At 32.0% G+C, this 24932-nt stretch overlaps 1 protein-coding gene across 1 annotated transcript in view; it reads left to right on the forward strand.

The window, feature by feature from the left end:
- The window catches only part of LOC143071835 (polycystin-1-like protein 2), a 48127-nt gene that overhangs the window by 11951 nt on the left and 11244 nt on the right, over positions 1 to 24932 (forward strand). Inside the window, exons 3-8 of the mRNA XM_076246439.1 lie at positions 1211 to 1326; positions 9787 to 9839; positions 13278 to 13529; positions 15863 to 16023; positions 17113 to 17236; positions 18870 to 18949. Of these exons, the coding sequence (XP_076102554.1) occupies positions 1211 to 1326; positions 9787 to 9839; positions 13278 to 13529; positions 15863 to 16023; positions 17113 to 17236; positions 18870 to 18949 (786 nt within the window). The remainder of the gene's footprint in view (positions 1 to 1210; positions 1327 to 9786; positions 9840 to 13277; positions 13530 to 15862; positions 16024 to 17112; positions 17237 to 18869; positions 18950 to 24932) is intronic.

Genomic DNA, 24932 nt, shown 5'->3' on the forward strand with positions numbered 1-24932 from the left:
TAATTTTGATAATCAGAACAAGTATTTCACAGATCTATGATCAGGAATTTTTCTTTTCTCCTAAAAAGTGTGCCTGTAACAAGACTTAGACATGGTGTTTCTGGCATTATCTGTGAAGTCAGCAATTGTTAGAGTTGGTTATCAATATTAAAATAAGATGTGGTACATATAAGGTATAAAACATGAATGACACTGTTATTATCCGAAAAACACTTATAATTACCGAATAACACTTGAAATTTTGATATAAGTGTATATTGGTGACTTTTAAACATTGATTATTAATTGTTTTAGGTCTAGTAGTGTCACAATGCAAATTCCATTTCTGTTTGAAGTCAGATATAAGTTATGCATAGAAAGCTATAAAAGACCCGGCCCCTTAATGACAAATGTGAAATAACATAAACAAGACAACCTGATTTATGCACAAAATAAAAAAACAAATATGATAATAACATCAACAAACGACAACATGTGAAATTCTGAATTAAAGGCTCTGAACTTTGGACAAGCACAAAGAATGTGACAGGGTTGACCACATTTGTGGATGCCTAAGTCAGTTTTAAGTTCAGTTATTGGTGGACCAGTGATGTTTATATCATATTTGATATTTTGTTTTGAGGATGGTTTGACTGTTTAGCCCTGTGGATTACAATGTACCATTTAAGGTGGTTTCTCATCACTGGCATCTAGCTTCTTTTGTCATTAACTTTTACAAAAATCTTCTCCTCGGAAACTACTTTGCCAAATTATTTCAAATACCTCCGCCATCAATTGATGCGATATTGTCACTTCATTACCATAGATTTCTGAAATTCTTTTACAAAACTATGACAATAAAATATTGAGAATGGAAATGGGAGTGTGTCAAAGAGACAACAATCCGAGCAAAAAGGAACCAAAGGCCACCAATGGGTCTTCAATGCAGCATGAAACTCCCGCACCCGGAGGCTTCTTCAGATGGCGCCTAAACAAAAATGTATACTAGTTTAGTGCTAATGGACCTCATACTTAACTCAGAAATACACACAAGAAACTAAAATTAAAAATCATACAAGACTTACAAAGGCCAGAGGCTCCTGACTTTGAACAGGCAGTCATATTTTTTCCATTCATCACAAAAGAAATTAAGAAAATAGAATGTTATCAATTTATAAATAAGTCCACAAACTAAAGCTTGTTTTGGGTTGAACAAATATTATATTTTTAGACATATCACCTTAGACCTGGTTGTTTTTATCTTAATTACCAATATGGCTATGGGTGTGATTGGATTGAAGACCAGATGAAAGAATTCGGGATTAACACATCATTTAAAGATACAAAGTAAGTTTTCCTTCTGTAACTAAAAATGTTTATATCATATGATTTTGGGAAATAGATAAAGGCATGGATTTTTTTCTTGGCTGCTTATAAATTTTGCAAAGGATATTTGTCTTGAAAACTAATATAATTTTCACACTGACAGAAATTTTCAAACTTTTCAAAAGTTTGTTTCATCAAGTTATTAGTATAGAAATGAGGAGATTTTGTTTTGATATTTGTTACTCTTAACAGATAACTTAGTTCGTCTATAGATTTTGTTATAAACTCTGCTATTCACTGAGACATTTGAATTTCTTCTAAGAGAAATCTATCACTCATTAATTTATACCTGAGTAAAAATTTTGTCTGCTAAATAGATAGAAATAACAGGTTTACCATTATAAAAAATTGCATGTGAGTTTATATTTATGTATATTCAATCTGTTGAATGTAAACACTTATGTGAACATAAATGAAAGATGATTTCTGACAAAATTTTCAGCATTATTCCTACATTTTAAAAAACATTTGACATAAAAACCCTAAAAATGATGATATTTATATTAAGGCCTTCTTAAAAGTATGCTATAACTTAACAAAAACTAAAAAATGAAAATTTCGATAGGAACAATACTTATGTTTTTAAAAATGAACATTTTATGATTAAATTAGTGTTTATTTTAAACAAATTGAAAAAAATATTACTAAAATTGAATAAACACAAAATCACATGCGTTCTTAATGGTAGACCTGTGATTTCTATCTATTTAGCAGACAAACTTCTTACTCAGGTAGATTAATCAATGAGTGATGAGTGATAGACTTCTTTAATAGTTATCCCACGAGGATGCGGTGTGTCAGTGTAAGATCACAGATGGCCGAAGGCCAGAGGGTGATCTAACAGGCCCAAGACCACAATTAATGACCCCGCTTTTTTGTTGTCCACGAATATAGTTCCTTTTAATTAGAGTGTATTTTTCCTTAACTTTTTTTCTTTCCCTTCCTCACTCATTTCTTAGATTTTTTTGGGTGGAAATGAAAGAAGAGAGGTGAAATAAATTTTTGGATGTTGTATTTAAACTGATTTTGATATGGAATGAGTGATTAGGCCAAGTGCAAAAAGGTCATATTTACAGTTTTCGGAACATCTCTTGACTTGTCAATAGGGGTATGGATGTGTTATGGCTAAATTTGTAAAAGTGATTGCTTCCATCTTTCTGAATTTTGGATATATATTTGGACTAGGACTATACATTACACACACAAAAAATTTAACAAAAGTGCATGGTGCAATTTTTTTAATGATACAAAACGTTATAAAGAACTGATAGAGGAATTAATTGTGGTCTATGGCCTAAGAGATGCATTTCAGCAAATTTTGAATTTTTACTTTAACATCTCCTCTGAATGATCTATTGGTATTAATTTGTCAAACTACATGAGAGGAAATGATTTTCACTTTCATTTGATCGAAATTTTGTGAAAAAGTCACTTTTCAGGTTAAATAACCAAAATGTAGCTTTTTCACTTTTTTCAATATTTTTGCAAAATCAGCATGCTTAATTTCTCTCTGACAGGTTTTTTCTGATATCTATTTGTGTTTGTGGTATTTATTTTAGTTGTTTTACTCATTTGTGAACTCTGAACACAAAAAAAAGTAGATAAAAACTTAAAAAGAGAGCAAAATGTGCTGTTTTAATAGTCTAAGTCTAACGGTCAGTATGCGCAGCAGGTGAAATGTGAAGTTCTATGCACTTAAAAGTTGTATTCCTAAACAGATTGCACTGAATCTATATCAAAAACACTTATTACTGGTTGTTTTACCATTTCTGTTTCACAGACTACCTTTATTTTCTTCTGTTGGATAGCTAGTGGTTAAAATATTGGCCTTTTGAGGCTTAAATTTCATTCAGGTTTTAAACAGTAAGGTTAATAAACTTTGCATCAGACCATACTGTCTACATATATAGTTGAAAGTGACAGTCTTGTTACATCCAGGCTCCATGTTTTGTCATATCTAAGCACAGATTTAAGCAAAAAGAAGCATATCTCCATCTCCCATATCATTTATATGCTTTTTAATATGCAAGTGTGGGGAACGGCCTAAATTGACAACCAGTTTTTTTAAGCTTGATATTGCTAAAGACCATTTTATCCACATGTGTTATGCTATTTGAAACATATATTTCCATTAAAAGTACATTTATAACATGTTAAAGTTTTTTTGATAACTTAACAACTTCAGAAAATTGTGGTTAGTGAAAAATATTACATTTGATATAAGGCCTCACTTTATTTGAAAACCTCTATTTTTTGGCACAGGCCCATATAAAATTAACTTCTGGCCATTTTTCATAAGTCTGATACATGAAGTATGCTATCTGTTGCTTTAAATAAATGATAACTTATACATAGAGACATCAAAAAGTGTTAGTTTTGGTATCTTGGTTTTTAGAAGCTCAAATTTGATAGTTGAAATTGTCCTAATTCAATGCCACAATTCAGCACCCAAAGTTTAGATATAAAAAATGCCACATTTTTATATTTGGTATCATATGGCTTTGAAACTTTGTAAACTGTTTTATAATATACTAAGCTTAAATCATGCCAAGTTTGATCAGAATTAGTCAAGTTTTAGGCCCCTAATAGGCCCAAGTCCACAATTAATGACCCTGCTTTTCGTTGTCCATGAATATAGTTCCTTTTAATTAGAGTGTATTTTTCCTTAACTTTTTTTCTTTCCCTTCCTCACTCATTTCTTAGATTTTTTTGGGTGGAAATGAAAGAAGAGAGGTGAAATAAATTTTTGGATGTTGTATTTAAACTGATTTTGATATGGAATGAGTGATTAGGCCAAGTGCAAAAAGGTCATATTTACAGTTTTCGGAACATCTCTTGACTTGTCAATAGGGGTATGGATGTGTTATGGCTAAATTTGTAAAAGTGATTGCTTCCATCTTTCTGAATTTTGGATATATATTTGGACTAGGACTATACATTACACACACAAAAAATTTAACAAAAGTGCATGGTGCAATTTTTTTAATGATACAAAACGTTATAAAGAACTGATAGAGGAATTAATTGTGGTCTATGGCCTAAGAGATGCATTTCAGCAAATTTTGAATTTTTACTTTAACATCTCCTCTGAATGATCTATTGGTATTAATTTGTCAAACTACATGAGAGGAAATGATTTTCACTTTCATTTGATCGAAATTTTGTGAAAAAGTCACTTTTCAGGTTAAATAACCAAAATGTAGCTTTTTCACTTTTTTCAATATTTTTGCAAAATCAGCATGCTTAATTTCTCTCTGACAGGTTTTTTCTGATATCTATTTGTGTTTGTGGTATTTATTTTAGTTGTTTTACTCATTTGTGAACTCTGAACACAAAAAAAAGTAGATAAAAACTTAAAAAGAGAGCAAAATGTGCTGTTTTAATAGTCTACGTCTAACGGTCAGTATGCGCAGCAGGTGAAATGTGAAGTTCTATGCACTTAAAAGTTGTATTCCTAAACAGATTGCACTGAATCTATATCAAAAACACTTATTACTGGTTGTTTTACCATTTCTGTTTCACAGACTACCTTTATTTTCTTCTGTTGGATAGCTAGTGGTTGAAATATTGGCCTTTTGAGGCTTAAATTTCATTCAGGTTTTAAACAGTAAAGTTAATAAACTTTGCATCAGACCATACTGTCTACATATATAGTTGAAAGTGACAGTCTTGTTACATCCAGGCTCCATGTTTTGTCATATCTAAGCACAGATTTAAGCAAAAAGAAGCATATCTCCATCTCCCATATCATTTATATGCTTTTTAATATGCAAATGTGGGGAACGGCCTAAATTGACAACCAGTTTTTTTAAGCTTGATATTGCTAAAGACCATTTTATCCACATGTGTTATGCTATTTGAAACATATATTTCCATTAAAGGTACATTTATAACATGTTAAAGTTTTTTTGATAACTTAACAACTTCAGAAAATTGTGGTTAGTGAAAAATATTACATTTGATATAAGGCCTCACTTTATTTGAAAACCTCTATTTTTTGGCACAGGCCCATATAAAATTAACTTCTGGCCATTTTTCATAAGTCTGATACATGAAGTATGCTATCTGTTGCTTTAAATAAATGATAACTTATACATAGAGACATCAAAAAGTGTTAGTTTTGGTATCTTGGTTTTTAGAAGCTCAAATTTGATAGTTGAAATTGTCCTAATTCAATGCCACAATTCAGCACCCAAAGTTTAGATATAAAAAATGCCACATTTTTATATTTGGTATCATATGGCTTTGAAACTTTGTAAACTGTTTTATAATATACTAAGCTTAAATCATGCCAAGTTTGATCAGAATTAGTCAAGTTTTAGGCCCCTAATAGGCCCAAGTCCACAATTAATGACCCTGCTTTTCGTTGTCCATGAATATAGTTCCTTTTAATTAGAGTGTATTTTTCCTTAATTTGTTTTCTTTCCCTTCCCCACTCATTTCTTAGATTTTTTTGGGTGGAAACGAAAGAAGAGAGGTGAAATAAATTTTTGGATGTTGTATTTAAACTGATTTTGATATGGAATGAGTGATTAGGCCAAGTGCAAAAAGGTCATATTTACAGTTTTCGGAGCATCTCTTGACTTGTCAATAGGGGTAAGGATGTGTATTGGCTAAATTTGTAAAAGTGATTGCTTCCATCTTTCTGAATTTTGAATATATATTTGGACTAGGACTATACATTACACACACAAAAATTTAACAAAAGTGCATGGTGTAATTTTTTTAATGATACAAAACATTATAAAGAACTGATAGAGGAATTAATTGTGGTCTGTGGCCAACACTGACACACCAAGTCCGTGTGGGATAACTATTTAACATCCCAGCTGTTTTAGATTAGACGAAAAACCATTTACAATTCATGAAATCTAGTTTAGAACGCCACACAACCATTATAATATACTTTATATATTACTATATGATGTATACCCTTTATGACCCTCGAACACGATGAGTAGATATCAAGCTATGTCAACTCGCCCCACTTGCCAATCGGACCATACTATATCGCCACTTTATAAAAAAATCGCCCAACTCTTGTTTACCGACTCGCCCTACTTTTGAAAAAGTGTAAAATCAAATTGAACAATCAGTCTGACAACTCACTTATTAACGAAAAAAGGTTTTAAAGGTTTAAACCCCACTGAATAAAGGTCTGCCAACTCGCCCCACTTATATAAAGATTTTGCTTCCTTTAAGTATGTTAAATTACTGTTAGTTCGTATCCAGTCCTCCTGGTGTAGTGGTATGTGTTGTGGCTGGATATGCTAAAGGTCTTGAGTTCGAATCCCAGCATATACACTGGATTTTTTCTACGTGAATTTTGCTAGATAGTCGTTTCTGATAATTAATTATAAGTTTTATAGTAGATTTGACATTCCTGCCAAAATGTTACAGAACAAAGGAAAGCATGCCTCCCAGCTCCTTTGTTCTAACAGGGGTGATCTGAGCCGGATCACCCTACCAGATCACCCAAGTTTGAGTTTTTTTGTTATGCATGCTTTACTTTGTAAAAGACTATCTATATAGTGGGACGTTATTTTTATAAAGTGGCGATATAATGTGGGCCGATTGCCAAGTGGGGCGAGTTGACATTGTTTGATATCTACTTGTCGTGTTTGGGGGTCAAAAAGGGTATACATCATTTAGTAATATATAAAGTATATTGTTATGGTTGTGTGGCGTTCTAAACTAGATTTTATGAATTGTAAATGGTTTTTTGTCTAATCTAAAACAGCTGGGATGTAAAATAGTTATCCCAGTCGGACTTGGTGTGCAAGTGTTAGATCACCCTCTGGCCTCCGGCCATCGGGGTGATCTTACACTGACACACCGCGTCCTTATGTGATAACTATTAAAGAATTTCAATGTCTCAGTGAATAGACTACACAGAAAACAATACTTTTTGTATTTGTTCAATGGGACAATAGAACTGACTAAATTTTAAATGAACAGGTAACTATCAGGTGAATCTATGGAAAGGTACAATTGGGTTCGCAATAAAATAATCAGTGGATATTGTTATGGCTGGAGTAATCATACAGTCAACTTAAAAAAGGCTTTATGCAATTTCATATTTTGTTCCCATGGTTCAGTGAACTAACAGCAAGAAAAAACTAGATAAAGAACATGTAAGAGCCTGTTTGCACTTTGTGTTTGAGGCTCAAAGACTGATGCATACAATTTAAGTTGCAACTTAAAAACACCTTGATTGGAATTGATTTACCTTGTGAGGTAGGTCTAAGATATCACTAGCACGTTCTATAAGTTTAAGATTTTTGTTAAGTTTATGGGTGCATGTGCTGCCTAGTAGCGGCATTAGCCTGCTCTTGTTACGAAAATGGTGTCTTCCTCTAATGCCAACATTTTGTATGTTACCTATTCCTTGAACGCCAACAAAAATATTTCAATAGATGTTTATAAAATTATGATAACAATAGGTGTTTTTATAACTATTTTAATGTTTTATAAGTATAAAACTGTTAAAAATAATTAATGAACTTGACAAAATTGTAGATTTTGGGGTTAAAATTGAATTTTTTAAGAAATTGGAAATGTTTATTAAAATAAGACATATTGGACATATTAAAGAAATTTAAGTTTAATAATTCAAACTAAACAAAAGGCTCTCAAGAGCCTGTGTCGCTCACTTGAATCTACTGTTGTTTTGAAAATCATGGAAAATAAGATTTAAATTACAATGAATACTAAATTAGGAACCCTGATCATGATTGAGGCCAAGTATGGTTTAATTTGGTCCTGTCGTTGAATTAAAAGCAGGTGATGCCATTGTAGTTTTACAATAGTCACCGAAGACCCTTATCATAAAGGGGATAGCACCAGGAACCGTTGTGCTTGTAGTTCGATGTGTTAACCACTGCACCACATCTCTCCAATTTCACAGTCCACTGAACATAGATAATGATAGTTTAAATGGGGCATCAGTGTACTATGGACAGATTCTTGTTTTTTATATAACCGCAATTTTTTTTTAAATAAATGAGTGTATAATGGTATTATGTCGTCATCATCTTCGGAAAACACATTGGTTTCTGGATAATAACTTCAGTTTAAGTGAATTAATCTCTATGAAATTTTTTAAGAAGGTTCAATACCACAAAATTAAAGGAAGGTTGGATTGATTTTGGGATTGATGGTTAAGGTAGCACTCCACAGTTAGAAAATAAAATTAAAAATGAACCACAAAATGTTTAATCATCTCCTATTCCTGGATTTCTAATACATTAACCTAACTGTTTGTGTTGTACATGTGCATATGTATGTAATCAGTATCTTCCATAGATTTGATTTTCAAAAGTTAAAAGGATGAAATATAATTCCTTTAATGTGTATCCATGGCAACAATCTGCATTTATTTACCATAAAGTATTGCAAAAAGGGGGGTGAAACTGTCACATATCCCCCCCAAAGTTTGAATCAAACTAGAATTTCAAGGCCCATGAGTGATACCTTTATAGAAACTGTTGACATTCATCTTCTAATGATCAAATAAAAAATGGGTGTCTTTCACCTCATTTTTTCGTAGAATTTAATCACAAAGTTCGTGCGACAAAAAGTTGGAAAAAAACCATTACAATAATTGCTGAACCAGCAATGTATGGTATGGATATGCAAACACGGACTCTCATACAGAAAACAGCCTATATTACATACATTACATACTCTCAATGGTCATATAAACCCAATAGGAAGGCTATTTTAATCATTAGCTATCCAAAAATGATTTTTACTCCACACTAGCTCTCATCTTTGAAAAATCCACAGGGGCCAAAATGCGAAACTACACACCTAACTGTGGAGTGCCACCCAAGGAATTAGGGGCCCAAAACAAGTTGTTGTTTTTTTTTTAAAGTTTAAAGAAGAAATCTTCTATTGCACAGTATTGGACAATAGATTTGTAAGATCTTTGACCACACTTATTTTTTGTCAGAAACCTATATTATGTAAAAGATTTGATCACAATCCAAATTCATACAGTATTAAGCTTAAACATTGTGTCTAAATTTGCCCAACCTGTTCAAGGTTCAACCTCTGCATTTGTATCAGGCTGTGCTCAGCAAAGCATTTTATTTATTCTATTGGGGGAAAAAAGTCTTTACAAATTTTCTAGATGTATTCACAACAGCATTGGCAAATAAATCTTTTAGTACCATTCACGCATTCTTATTATCTTAATTGTTTTTTTTATAGAAATTAAACTTTTGATTGATTACTCATTAGAATTATAAATAATCATATTAAAATATGTTCATGTATTACTATTTAACATGAGGGTCCTAAAGGAATTCTAAAATTGCCCTGCAAACAATGTATTTTCCTGAGCAATTTTTGTATACATCAAATGAATGTACCACCATAAATGACCAACAACTTTCATCTGTTTTTCCTTCATTTTAGGCATTGTGAAAATGTAGCAGTTAGAAAGACAAGTATTTTTGACAAAATTTCAGGTATGACATGCGTTCTTGAATCTTCTGGTATTTGAAGACCAAATATTATTGTTTTAGACAGATGATAAGATTTTGTTATATTATTTTATCATTATGTGTGTGTGTGCAATTCAATGCATCAACACTTAAATTCATTGCATCAACACTTGTTATACAGAAAAAGGGAAACAATTCAATCTAGCTCAGATAATCAAAATGTCTATAACTGATAATTGTTAAAGGGAAACTCCGCAAAAAAATCAAAAATTGATATTATGTCCATTCTGTATAAAAATGCTCAAATTCATAGATATTAAAGTTTTATTTTGCTAGATAAGAGATAACGATCGATTTTAAACTTGGAGTATAATGACAATTCAATGTGTGCTGCCATTTTGCCATCTTCTCCGATTAAGAAACCACGATATGTCTATGAACCACAAAGGACCAAAACTACAGTAACCGAATGTAGTAGTAATTTCGTGTCGATATCTTGTACGGCAATCATATGGTTGTTTTATCCGACTAACTAACTTGATCCGGAAAATAATTATTTTTTTTAGAATAACCATGGTCTGTCGGTTTTAAACTGTTTATATGGGAATTAGTTAAAAAGTCAAAGGTCAAAGTCATAAATGATCATAAATAAGTGTTGCGTGAAAATTATTATCGAAAATCTTGTTTGTTCATAATTCTTTTAATTTATGAGATAAACTTATTCAAATAAATTCAGATCTTCCCTTATCTGATCACCAGCATGGCAAAAGGTGTTACTCCCAAAGGTTTTGTAAGGTGACACGTCCAGGTATTCAAGTGATTTCATGTCAGACTTGCAAGTTCATGCATCGTTTCACTTCTGAGGGTATTGATCTGTGTACACCGCAGATAACTTGTAACTTTCCATTTTGAACTATCAGGTGTATAATATATACATTTCTGTCTTGCGTGTCCGATAGTGATATACTAGTCATTATACCAAACTCATACGCTTGTCTGGTGTAAAGAATATTATTTAAAAAAATCTAAGTAATTCCCCATAAAGATTTGGTAAAATAAAGATCTTCCAGGATAAGATTTTTTTCAAAACTTCATAGTAAAAGTGGTACAGTTTTAGCCGTAAAAGGAGTTCCTATGGGAAATTGCATTGTCATTATTTACAGAAATATTTACAGAAATGCAACATATATAGGGTGAAAAAAGAGAACATTCAGAATTTAACCAAATTTGCTTTATCTCACAAATTTTAAGGAAATTAACTCAAATATGAAGTTTTATAAATATTTCATGAAGATTGATAGAATCCTGGGTCTTAGATATGATGACTCAGCATAAATTCACAGTTTACAGTATGTATAGTTTACTTAATTAAAGTCCTGAATACAAAATTAATTCATAATATTTGCATATTTGTAAGTTAAAATGTTAAAAAGTGCTTATATTTATTCTTCACAGTCATTGAAACTCATCGGTCCTTCCTTAATATTATTTATGGGGTGTTTGTGTCCTGTCGATAACCCAAAAGTAAGCTGTACCACCTAAATCTGCTTTTTTGTCACCACGGCATGAAAAATACAAGCTAGAAATACAAAAATATCTCAACAAAACTTACAATAGTGTGCTCTATCCTGAATATGTACTAAATATCCCAAATTGCTAGAAACAGCAGAATAATTTAGGAAATTTGAGGCCCCCAGGGCAAAAAACATAGAAAATTGCCTACCCCCTGGGTCATAAAACAGATAATTTAACTTGTAAATGCTATGATTTTATGATTTTTTATTTTCTTGATATAGAAAACAATAACTATGCTTGAAAGTTATGCAAAAATCAGATGTTAGCAGTCATCTCTATAACATTTTAAGGGAATTTATATCTCAGACTGGTAACTGCATACATGCAACTATTGCAAATATGGCTTTGCCCGTACAGAAATTGCTAACAAAAGCACATAAGTTTCACATGTGAAGCACATGAATTGCAAGTAAGAATTGTATGCAAATCAGATGGCTCACGTGTGCAGTTTGGTAGTTCATATATGTGCCCACAAAAATCTAACATAATGCTCATATGTGCAATTCAAACCTCAGGTGAGCTTTTATCATCCATGTTAGTTTTATGTTAGTTTTGTACTTTGAAAGTTTGTCCATTCTTCTAACCATTCAAAACTAACCTACATCATTGCTCATATGAGCTTTTTCAAAATGACATGCCCAGTCATGTACTTTCTGTAAATTCAAATTCAAAGCATCATGGCAATTTGGAGGTGGAGATGAAAAATTTTAAGCCTTATTTTGTGCTATTTGACGTTAATGGCATTGTTGGAATCTTATAAAACCAGTGTGGCTGTGGTTAATTATTTGTAAGTTATCATTTCTATTTCATTATGTTAATTTTTGTGTTAGATTTTGAAATATATTACAATTTCAAGTCCTTTATGGGGACATGTTTGAACACTTCTAGTATATGTATTAGGTAAATTGTGTCAGATATATGGTTTCAGATGATACTGTTGTGACAAGAATTCTAAATTGACCTTTTGAGGTAGAAAAAGTGAACTTTAATGTACAAATAGGCATACAGTAAGATGTGGACTATAGACAGAGGCAGGATTGGATATTTTATATAATCTTGAATGTTGTAATGATTGACTGTTAAACATAACATTTATAGTATTCTGATATGCTTTCAATATGCTATCAAAACAGTTTTAAACAGGTTCTAGGCATTTTATATCAGAAAATATGCAAATAGGGTAAGCTGGCAATAATTAAAGTCTTGTTTTCAAATTCTTTTAAAAATTGAAACCGGGGAGGGGTATACAATGTTCAGAAAAAAAAAAATGATTTCTTTCAGGCTATAATTCTGATATATGAGTATTAATGTGAGAAAAACAGATTTTAGAGAGTTTTCTATTTGAATAAATGTTTGTATAGGTTGCACTTTGTAAATACAGCTGTTTCTCAAACCACGCCTCTTTTGGGGAGATTTAGAATATTCATAGAAAATTAATTTTGTTTACATACTGGTTCCCAGTTATGCTCTCTGTGTTCCATCTCATAGAGACATAACTTAGGAATGTTACCAGTGCATATTATTGTTTACATTGAAATCTGTAGTAACCCTTCATTTGAGGTAGGGGTAGTTCAGAAAATTAGTGTTAGTTTAAACTCTGAAAAGTTCAGGGCATATAAACCTTGAAAAAATGCCGCACAGGCCTATATTTTGACCTTTGAAAAAAATTGTAGTGCATATGAACTTTCAATTCTAGGATAAGATTTTTTCAAAACTTCATAGTAAAAGTAGAACAGTTTTAGCCGTAAAAGGAGTTCCTATGGGAAATTGCATTGTCATTATTTACAGAAATGCAACCTAAAGCCAATTGAAGACTATTCTGCACAACAAATTTTTAAAAAAAATGGTGTATTTTACAAATTATATGACTTTTTTTGTGTATTACAGGAAAGTTATTGAAAAACAGTACTGTAATGACCACACATGATGACTTTGTACGATCAAATAACTCTATAGAAGATGTCAGACAGCCCATAGAAGATAACAGACAGAATGTTTATGAACCTGTACCATGTAGATGTATTATCTCCCCTAACGAAGGATATTCATTGATCACACAGTTTAATATTACTTGTCGTGCCAATACTACTGGTCTCCATGATACTGTTTTATATAATGTGTATCAAACATCAGAAACTGGTATTAAAAATTAATATAGATAACTTTTTAGATCAAGAAACAACATTCTAAAGCAATAAATTCTTTCAACAAATTAATGACTTAAATGGGTTACCTGTTTTGTTTGTTTTACATTAGAATATAAATGACTTTATAATGAAGACCAAGATTAAAAAATAATATATATATGTCCTCATAGGCAATAGTAATTAAGCAGCCATGAATGCAAGATTTTTTTTAGCTCATCTGGCCCTTTGGGCCAAGTGAGCTTTTCTCATCACTTGGCGTCCGGCATCGTTTTACAAAAATCTTCTCTGAAACTACTGGGCCAAATTTAACCAAACTTAGCCACAATCATCATTGGGGTATCTTGTTTAAAAAATGTGTCCAGTGATCCGGCCAACCAACCAAGATGGCTGCCATGGCTAAAAATAGATCATAGGGGTAAAATGTAGATTTTGGCTGACAACTCTAATACCAAAGCATTTAGAGCAAATCTTACATGGGGGGTAAAATTGTTTATCAAGTAATGATCTATCTGCCCTAAAATTTTCAGATGAATCGGACAACCGGTTGTTGGGTTGCTACCCCTGAATTAGTAGTTTTAAGGAAATTTTGACGTTTTTGGTTATTATCTTGAATACTATTAAAGATAGAGATAACTGTAAACAGCAATAATGTTCAGCAAAGTAAGATCTACAAATAAGTTAACATGACCAAAATGGTCAGTTGACCCCTTTAGGAGTTTTTGCCCTTTATAGTCAATTTTTACAAAATATTTTCCTCTGTAATTAAAGGGCCAAGTTTAGTATAGATAGAGAAAATTGTAAGTAGCAAGAATGTTCAGTTAAGTAAGATCTACAAACACACCACCATCATCAAAACCCAATTTTGTCTTGAATCCATCTGTTTTTTGTTTAATACATGTATGCACATAGACCAAGGTGAGTGACTCAGGCTCTTAAGGTAGATCACAAGTATATATTTTTTGAGACAGAATTTTTTCATAATTTGCCAAAATGAAGATTTTATTATGCTCTTTTCAAAAATTTAATAAAAAGTATGGGTCACCGTGCTATTTTTCAAGCTATGGGTCGTTGAAAATTGCCAAAATTTGGTTAGTTTGTTCATGAAAAAACACATTAGTGTGCATAAAAAAAATTCTATGAGATAGAATTTTGAAATAAATTGTGAGAAGAAAGGTTTCATAATATGTTTTAAGAAAATAAAAAGAAAACATGGTGTCACCAAACTTGTTTTCTTGCTACAAGTAAAAATAAAAAATTTCCCTATTAGCCCAGTATAAATTTTGTACTAAAAGAGTTATTTCCCCTTAAATGGCTCAATTGAAAAAAATAATTTTTATACCAAAAAAATTGATATTTGTTAAAATATTTTGAATAATACGATTAATTAACAATTTGTCTTCAAATAGAAAAAACAGTCTAACAATTGAATTGCAAATCTGTATCCAAATTCTCAGATTTAGGCAAATAATTATACCGATTATGTACTGCGATTGTGCAATCCAAGATGGCGGTATACCATGAATCTACCTTAAGAGCCTCTAGTTAAATATTTTATTGAAGAATCATTTTTTCACTGGTACAATAATCTTCAATTGCTTTATTTTTCAGGAAAACACAACATGATTTATTTAGAAAACATTATTTTATTTTTCAGGTAAGGCCGAGAAAAAAAAGATCAATGTTTCCGGTAACCCGACCGACCCTGTTTTTTAGCCCTGACCCTAACTTTTTTATTGGATCTTCAAAAAAAAAAAAAAAAATTGTATCAACCGACCCTGTTTTTGACACAGGCTTCTGATAGATGACATAATATTTTTTCTCTCTTGCTTCTACTTGCATAGAAAGCCAGTAAAACATTTTATTAATGTCAAAAGGTATTCCAAATAGGTTAAAATCCAAGAAATTTGCACAGCAGGTGCTTCAAAAACATTGCAAATGGCACTCTTCCGGTTTTTGAAACTAATTACGGATCCGGACTTGGAAAAACCATGATAATTTTCCAGATTTCATTTACGATGTCAAAAAAAAAGAATTCTGACCTACCGACCCTATTTTTCAAAATGAAGGTACCGGAAACACATATCTTTTTTTTTTAGGCCTAAACACAACATGATTTGTTTAGGTCATATTGCTTTCTTTTTCAGGTAAACACATGATTTATTTAAGTAACATTGCTTTATTTTTCAGGTAAACACAACACGATTTATTTAGATAACATTGCTTTATTTTTCAGGTAAACACAACATATTTTATTTAAGTAACATTGCTTTATTTTTCAGGTAAACTTAACATTATTTATTTATGGAATATTTCTTTGTTTTTTAGGTAAACACGATATGATTTATTTAGGTCATTCACCTAACATGACTTTCCTTTACCTGCATGCTGGACATAAGAATGAGAATTATACATATGATATAAGTATATCGGTAGACAAGGAGCATGGCTTGTATATAGTTGGTAAATGTACAGATCTAGAAGTAAAGGTACTATAAAAGAGGAATATTTATAAATCAACATATTTTATTTAGTCCTTGTATATTTTATTGAATGAAAAATGTAAAGATCAGAACAGAGATGGATATTTAAGTACAAATATAAACTTTTTTGTATGTTAAAAGCTGAATTCTGTCAATTTTTCACTCAAAACTTTAGAATTCTTACAGTAACAGCATTTTGGGCAAACAACACAGTATGTTAAGCAACATTACAGATTTTGATGAAATATCTTAGGATAAAAAACAGCATCAATTTCTTTTTTCATTTATACCATTCATTTGATTTTAGTCTTTAGTACCTCAATACATACCTCATTTTTATTTCACCTGACCTGAAAGTGACCTGAAAGGTCAAGTTAGCTTAAAAGTGTATAATTTTATCATGTGCTTTAGTTTTTAGAAAATCAGACCAGTAACGGAAAGTTTTCTATATGATCCATCATATTTGTGAAAATTGGAAGCCTGTTTACTTAATTTGGATATTCTTTGAATGGTTTAGTTGACAAAAAAAAAAACACTGGACAACATGATTTTTGAGGGGGTTGAACATTCAAATTATAGTGTTTTATTGGAAGAAATAAGAAAGAGTGTTTAAATGGCAATAGTTGGTGCATTATATATTTTAGTTGATACTGAAACTTAAAATTTTCCAAAAAGATTGTTGAATATAAAAATAATTGCTGGTAAAAGATGGAACATGGAAATTAGACTTTTTCAGATATTGGCTCACCTGTATGTGTAGCCTCTAGTTTTGGATTATATTTTATTTAATTTTGACAATAAGACATACTTTGTAGGTTTTTCCAATGAGTATGTATACCAGTGGTGATGTGAAAGATGTAATAACTGATCTGATTGGCTCTCTTTGTAGGTTTTTCCAATGCATATGTATACCAGTGGTGATGAGAAAAGTGTAATAACTGATCTGATTGGCTCTCTTTGTAGGTTTTTCCAATGAATATATGAAAGATGTAATAACTGACCTGATTGGCTCTCTTTGTAGTTTTTTCCAATGAATATGTATACCAGTGGTGATGTGAAAGATGTAATAACTGATCTGATTGGTTCTCTTTGTAGGTTTTTCCAATGAATATGTATACCAGTGGTGATGTGAAAGATGTAATTACAGATCTGATTGGCAGTGATGTAAATTCTAATGACAGTGTTATCAATAACCTCATGGACAATGGAGACTATTCAAGTATGTTCATTGAAAATATATATCCTTGTTTTCAAAATTCCAATAGGGAACATACCTTTTATAAAAGGTATGAAAATATATATTCAAGCATAGGTTTAAAATTTCATGGTAAAAGTAATACAAATGTATTGCCATTCTTAAGGTAATATTAGGTTTAATCAAGACATATGTAAAATATAGAAATGGGAATATATCAAAGAGACAACTGGATTCAATATTTGGCAGTCCAGTTGGAGATGCACCGTTATGAAAAGAGTTATTCTTTTAAGAAGTATTTGAAAAATAATTTGAATTTTCATAATTAGTGCTACTGATAAAATGTATGATCTCATATTGTTTTCTTTCAATGCTTTTTGAATCCAGAAAATAGTAGGGTACTCTAAGGTATGCGGCCATCTGTTATAAAATTAATGGTCAACATATCCATTTACTCCACAGGTGGCCATTAAACAGCCAATCTGTTCCTGCAAGTTTTCAAATGCAAAATGTTATCTCCAAATATAAGATGCTGTAAATTTGTGAGGAATGATGATTTAAATTTCGATAAGCCATAAAACATACAATTACAGTCAAACCTCGTTGTGTCGAAGTCGAGGGGACCGAACCAAAGTATTAGACTCATCCGAGGTTCGACTCATCTGAGGTCGAGTGTGTCGTCATAAATTTTGAATGCATGAAATACCGTATGAGAATTATGTAAACTAGATACAATGAACAGTGTGCCTTTTTTTCTCGATAAGACACTGTATGATTGTGTATTCAATCTCCATTTTTGGTCCTTCGTAATAATTAAAAACACAAGTACAGATTCAAATCATGCACAAATAAAATCAATAGTCTACACAAATGTTTACAAAGGTCAGTCGCTATAAATTATGAAATCACTCGCGGCACGAAATAAGTTTTGAACGGTCTCTGATGAGGTCATCTGCTTTACATTAAATTGTCATGAATTTATTATAATTGTCCTAATCCTTTTATTTATGGTAATTAATGAGTTTAAATCTAACGATTCATTTAATCTCGGCTTGGGTCAACTAAATTCGTTTTGTTTTATCTCAGATGAAAAATGTTCAACACACTAACATTCCGCTTGAATGATCAACAAAGGTGTTAATTAGCGGTCACCATAAACATGTCATTTTAACTGTTATACAAACAATTATGTTTACTCAGCTTTAATCTCTTGAAAATGATTAGGTGACATATAAGAAATACATCAGATTTGAATTTTTATCATTTAATTTAGGTCTGCATCTTTCGAAAATTCTTACGTTGAAGGTCGAGACATTGGGGTCAATTAACATTATTTTACTTCGACAGGACTATAAAGTTTACTCAACTTAACTGAGTATTCAAATCAACCGAGTTCGACACATCAGAGGTAATTTTACCGGGACCGAGAAATTACTTCAACTCATCCAAGTTTTCGACACAACAAGGTTCGACTGTACAGTATTGTAATTGACTTAGCAGGTTCATATTTATTGACGATACGACCCACAAAGTGGAAAGGGATTAATATAAGTTGCAAAACTTTTTTCCCAATCCACTATATAAAATAAATATGTTTAAACTAAACTATTGACGATAATAATTCAAACATGATAAACAGTATACTATTAACTTACAGGTGCTGTTAACATCTTAGGAGGTGTGGCGTCATCATTGAATGATAATGTCAACAAATCAAGTGGGGAAGAAAGTAAACAGGTAATTATACAACTTATATTTTTATGCCCCTGCAACTGAAAGTTTATTTCCATATTTTACAGATAAATGGACTGAGATTTTTAAGAGTATACAGTTAGATCCAGCCTACTCAGTGCTGTAGATTTATTTATTGTCATGGGTATCAATTTTCTTGAATTGAGGAAACTTGCATTTCTTGTGGATATTGGATTTTCAGGTTCTGCAAATCTCTGCATGCAAAGCCAATAGGACATATATAATTTGTTGGACATTTGAATTAGTGTTTCTCCTGTACCCACAGAACCCACCAAAATAAGTATATAACAAATGATAATGAATCCACAGTATAATGTAAAAGTTTTAAATCATCAATAACCTTTTTCAATCTTAGGAAATTTGAGGATGCCCGTTAGCGAGCTTCTTTATAATCAAGAGACACCATCAAGAGTCTAATTTAGATTTGATTTTTCCATAGTTTAGTCATAAATAAACCTACATGTAGATTTCTGTCAACATACAAGTTTTAAGTCAATGTTAGAATATCTAATTACTTGTATAGATTTGTCAAATGTTCATGGAGTTTTACAAAATTTTGACCGAAGCTTTTTTCATCAAATTTAAACAAATGATAGTACCTGGGTTAGAACTTTGGTTTTGTTTTATTCATATTCTAGTTTTTGTTGAGCCTGCGACTTTTGTCACAGAAAGCTCAACATAGGGATAGTGATCCGGCGGCTAATGCAGTGGCGTTAGCTAACTTCAAATAAGCTTCATACTTCAAAAGGTGGATAACCTGGATGCTTCATACTTTGTATATAGATGCCTCATGTAACAAAGTTTTCGTCAGTCACATGTCCAATGTCCTTGACCTCATTTTCATGGTTCAGTGACTACTTGAAAAAGAAGTTAAGATTTTTTGTAATGTTAAATTCTCTCTTATTATAAGTAATAGGATAACTATATTTGGTATATATGCATACCTTGCAAGGTCCTCATGTCCGTCAGACAGTTTTCACTTGACATCGACCTCATTTCATGGATTAGTGAACAAGGTTAAGTTTCAATGGTCAAGTCCATATTTCAGATACTATAAGCAATAGGTCTAGTATATTCAGTGTATGGAAGGACTGTAAGGTGTACATGCCCAACTGTGTCATCTGACCTTGACCTCATTTTCATGGTTCAGTGGTTATAGTAGAATTTTTTTTGTTTTGGTCTGTTTTTCATATACTGTATGCAATAGGTCTACTATATTTGGTGTATGGAATTATTGTAAGGTGTACATGTCTAGCTGGTAGGTGTCACCTGACTTTGACCTTATTTTCATGGTTCAGTGGTCAAAGTTAAGTTTTTGAGTTTTGATTATTTTATCTAATACTATATGCAATAAGTCAACTATATTTGGTGTATGAAAATATTTTATGATCTATATGTCAGTCACTTTTTTGACCGTGACCTCATTTTCACAGTTCATTGCTCAGTGTTAAGTTTTTGTGCTTTCATGGTCTGTTTTTCTTAAACTATCTATATACAGTCGACTCTCGTTATCTCGAAGTCAGACAGACTAGAGAAATATTTCGAGATACACATAGTTCGACTCAAACAAAAACCGGAAGTTTGACAGAACAGGGGAAACAACTCTTGCTTACCTTGGTAAAGCTGAAATAAATCCAGTGAATATGGGAAGGGGATCGATATTCTGGTATCAGATCGATGTATTTGTATGTTATGGTCTTTCATTATTATAAAAAACATTATTTTTACTTATTCAATTGGATTTTATCACAGAGAGTAGTTTCCAATCGATAGTTTCGTTATTCAGGTCATTTATAGTTGACAAAATTGTTTATTCTCGGGTACAAGAGATTTTAGAAAATTTAGATTTCTCTTCATTTTGTTTTATCTCACTCTTTCTTTTCAAAAGAAAATACAACAAGATTAAAGACGCCGATTGAGTAGTTATTAGGTGATCATCAACGGAAGTCATAATCCTTACTTTATACACACCCAAGCTCATTAGTGTAAATCACAATTAATTGTTGTGTAAACTTTTTAAATACTTTTTCATGAACATTAACAACGTATCACTGATCATTTATAAAAATTCTATAAAAGATATTCTTAGGTAAACACTCGTTTGAATAGCATGTCATTAAATCAATACAATGGTCAGGGACTGGAAATTTAATTACACGTGTATTGTCAGATTAACTCGTCAATCTATTTAAATGCTGGAGGTCATGTTTTGACATATGTGTATTAGTTCGAGATAAATAATGAATTTTGAATGCTTTTGTTAACCTTGGCATCGTAAATTTAGTTCGACTCATCCAATTTCGACTCACCAGGAGTCGAATTACATACATTTATATGGAACAAAGTTCGGGACCACGTGAAAACTTGACTCATCCGAAATTTTGAGTCAACAGAGTTCGAGACAACGAGAGTTAACTGTATAAGCAATAGGTCAACTATATTTGTTGTATGGAAGAATTGTTAGCTGTACATATCTGCCTGGCATGGTTCATCTGACCTTGACCTCATTTTCATGGTTCATTTGTCAATTTTTAGTTTTCTGAGTTATTGTTAAGTTTATGTGACAGTTGTAATAAAGCTTTATATTTAGAACTGTCAACATAATATCAATGATTAGTAAAGAAGGCGAGACATTTCTTCGTGTGCACGCTTGTTACTAAGACTGTAGATTCATTATTATTCTTTGGATATCAATTTTTAATGGGTACTACAAAATTCAATATTAAATGAATGGAAGATTTTCTATATATGCAGACTTGATAGAACCACCAAATTAAATATTCACAAACATGTAAGTTTTCCTTAATCCTTCAAAATTCGGTACCTTTGACAGTTGACCTATTTTTATATAAAATGGATAAACTGGATAAACATAAAGATAATTACCTTTGAAACTATCATATTCCTGCAGCTTGATTGGTTGCACCGATGAAAATTGATGAAACTTGAACACTCTAGAATTCTTTTAATCATATTGCTGTCTTTTTTTTCAAAAGACCATAGTGAAACTTGTGCACACCCTTTCATGATATTTGGTAAGCTTATGATTCATATTTTTAGCTCACCTGGCCCGAAGGGCCAAGTGAGCTTTTCTCATCACTTTGCGTCCGGCGTTGTCATCGTTAGCTTTTACAAAAATCTTCTCCTCTGAAACTACTGGGCCAAATTTAACCAAACATAGCCACAATCATCATTGGGGTATCTAGTTTAAAAAATGTGTGGCGTGACCTGGTTAACCAACCAAGATGGCCGCCATGGCTAAAAATAGAACATAGGGGTAAAATGTAGTTTTTGGCTTACAACTCTGAAACCAAAGCATTTAGAGCAAATCTGACAGGAGTAATATTGTTTATCAGGTCAAGATCTATCTGCCCTGAAATTTTCAGATGAATCTGACAACCCGTTGTTGGGTTGCTGCCCTGGAATTGGCAATTTTAAGGAAATTATACCGTTTTTGGGCTATTATCTTGAATATTATTATAGATAGAGATGAACTGTAAACAGCAATAATGTTCAGCAAAGTAAGATTTACAAATAAGTCAACATGACCGAAATGGTCAGTTGTCCCCTTTAAGAAGTTATTGCCCTTTATAGTCAATTTTTAACCATTTTTCGTAAATCTTAGTAATCTATTACAAAAATCTTCTCCTCTGAAACTACTGGGCCAAATTAATCCAAACTTGGCCACAATCATCTTTGGGGTATCTAGTTTAAAAAATGGGTGGTGTAAACCCGGCCAACCAACCAAGATGGCTGCCATGGCTAAAAATAAAAAATAGAGGTGAAATGTAGATTTTTGCTTACATGTATATCTCTGAAACCAAAGTATTTAGAGCAAATCTGACATGGGGTTAATTGTTCATCAAGTGAACATCTATCTGCCCTGAAACTTTCAAATGAATCAGACAACCTGTTGTTGGGTTGCTGCCCCGAAATAAGTAATTTGAAGGAAATTTTGCAGATTTTGGTTATTATCTATAATACTAAAATTACGAGGTCCAATTTTTCAGCCGTCATCACGTAAAAACGACGTTTCAAAGAATTCAACTTTATATACAACTAATATAGTACACAGGTGTAGATTAAAAATTACGCCACTTCAGGCCTTTTTGTTTTCCACGTAATTAATATTGCCAATAATTAAGAAGTTCCGGGTCGAGTCCGAGACCGATACCAATAGTATAATCACCTGTTACCTATTACCTTGTCTGTACGTTCCGCATCTGACAGGCGCACCACGAAACGGTGTATTCAGGATTAATATGCTATTTACACGGGTCATAATCACAGGGTTGACACTACTAAATTGTCAAATTGTTACCTATTGTAGTATTTTAATCCGTAAGACTTTCTAAGATAACAATACGAATACTAAAAATCTGGACTAAAAATAAGTTTCAATTTGTTAGCGGGCATGACGTAAAACAGCTAATCAAAGAATTCAACTTTATTTATAACTAATATAGGATAATGCTGTTGATTAAAAAATACTCCATTCCAGGACCTTTTGTTTTCCAAATAATTGATAAGTTCCAATTCGACGGGTTCAAACAGAAAGATTTGAAAGCAGAGAAAATTGTGTATCTTATAATCGGCATGACTTTATCAGATGACAGTACTAATACTAAAATAAGGCTTGCGCATAGCTATATACTTTAATTCAGTCATGGACCAGCGATATCACGGGTGTGTTCTAGTCTTGAATATTATTATAGAAAGAGATAAACTGTAAACAGCAATAATGTTCAGCAAAGTAAGATCTACAAATAAGTCAACATGACCAAAATTATCAATTGACCCCTTAAGGAGTTATTGCCCTTTATAGTCAATTTTGACCAATTTTTGGTAAATTTTTGTAATCTTTTACAAAAATCTTCTCCTCTGAAACTACAGGGCCAAATTTAACCAAACTTGGCCACAATCATTATTGGGGTATGTAGTTTAAAAGATGTGTGGCGTGACCCGGCCAACCAACCAAGATGGCCGCCATGGCTAAAATAGAACATGGGGGTGAAATGTAGATTTTGGCTTATATCTCTGAAACCAAAGCATTTAGAGCAAATCTGACGGGGTTCAATTGTTTATCAGGTCAAGATCTATCTACCCTGAAATTTTCAGACAGATCGGACAACCTGTTGTTGGGTTGCTGCCCCTGAATTAGTAATTTTAAGGAAATTTTGCAGATTTGGTTATTATCTTGAATATCTTTATAGATATAGAGATAAACTGTAAACAGCAATAATATTCAGCAAAATAAGATCTACAAATAAGTCAACATGACCAAAATTGTCAATTGTCAATTGACCCCTTAAGGAGTTATTGCCCTTTATGGTCAATTGTTTACAATTTTCATAAATTTTTAGGAAATATTTTCCACTGTAATTACTGGGCCATGCTCATTATAGATAGAGATAATTGTAGCAACAAGAATGTTCAGTAAAGAAAGATCTACAAACACATTACTATCACCAAAACACCAATTTGTCATGAATTTATCTGTGTTCATTGTTAATATGCACATAGACCAAGGTGAGCGACACATGCTCTTGAGAGCCTCTAGTTTTTGTTGTCCCCAAGCAATGTGTTATTTCAATAGAAAAACTTGAAGGCTGTGCATCTGTCTGTCTGGTCTTGGTGCTCTTACTTGCACAGTTCTTGTCGGATTTCAATAAAACTTGTATCATAGCTTTATATTTGCATTGTCTTTAGACAATTTTGAAAATCAGTGCCTGTCAATAAGTTTTAAAAGAATTTGCCCCTTGGAAACATTAATTATTTCATTGTTAGCACTCTTACATGTGCCATTCTTGACAGATTTTTGGACATGTACAGTGTAACATCAAAGGTATCAGCAATGTCTTTGATGGTTTAAAAAATCAATGGCTATAAAATATTTTGAAAACTTTGAAAAGTTATGCCTGGTTCATTATATCTAAAATTGCATTGCATTTAATTGTGCTGAAGCCTT

Source organism: Mytilus galloprovincialis, chromosome 4 (assembly GCF_965363235.1).
Source record: "Mytilus galloprovincialis chromosome 4, xbMytGall1.hap1.1, whole genome shotgun sequence".
Classification (NCBI taxonomy): domain Eukaryota; kingdom Metazoa; phylum Mollusca; class Bivalvia; order Mytilida; family Mytilidae; genus Mytilus; species Mytilus galloprovincialis.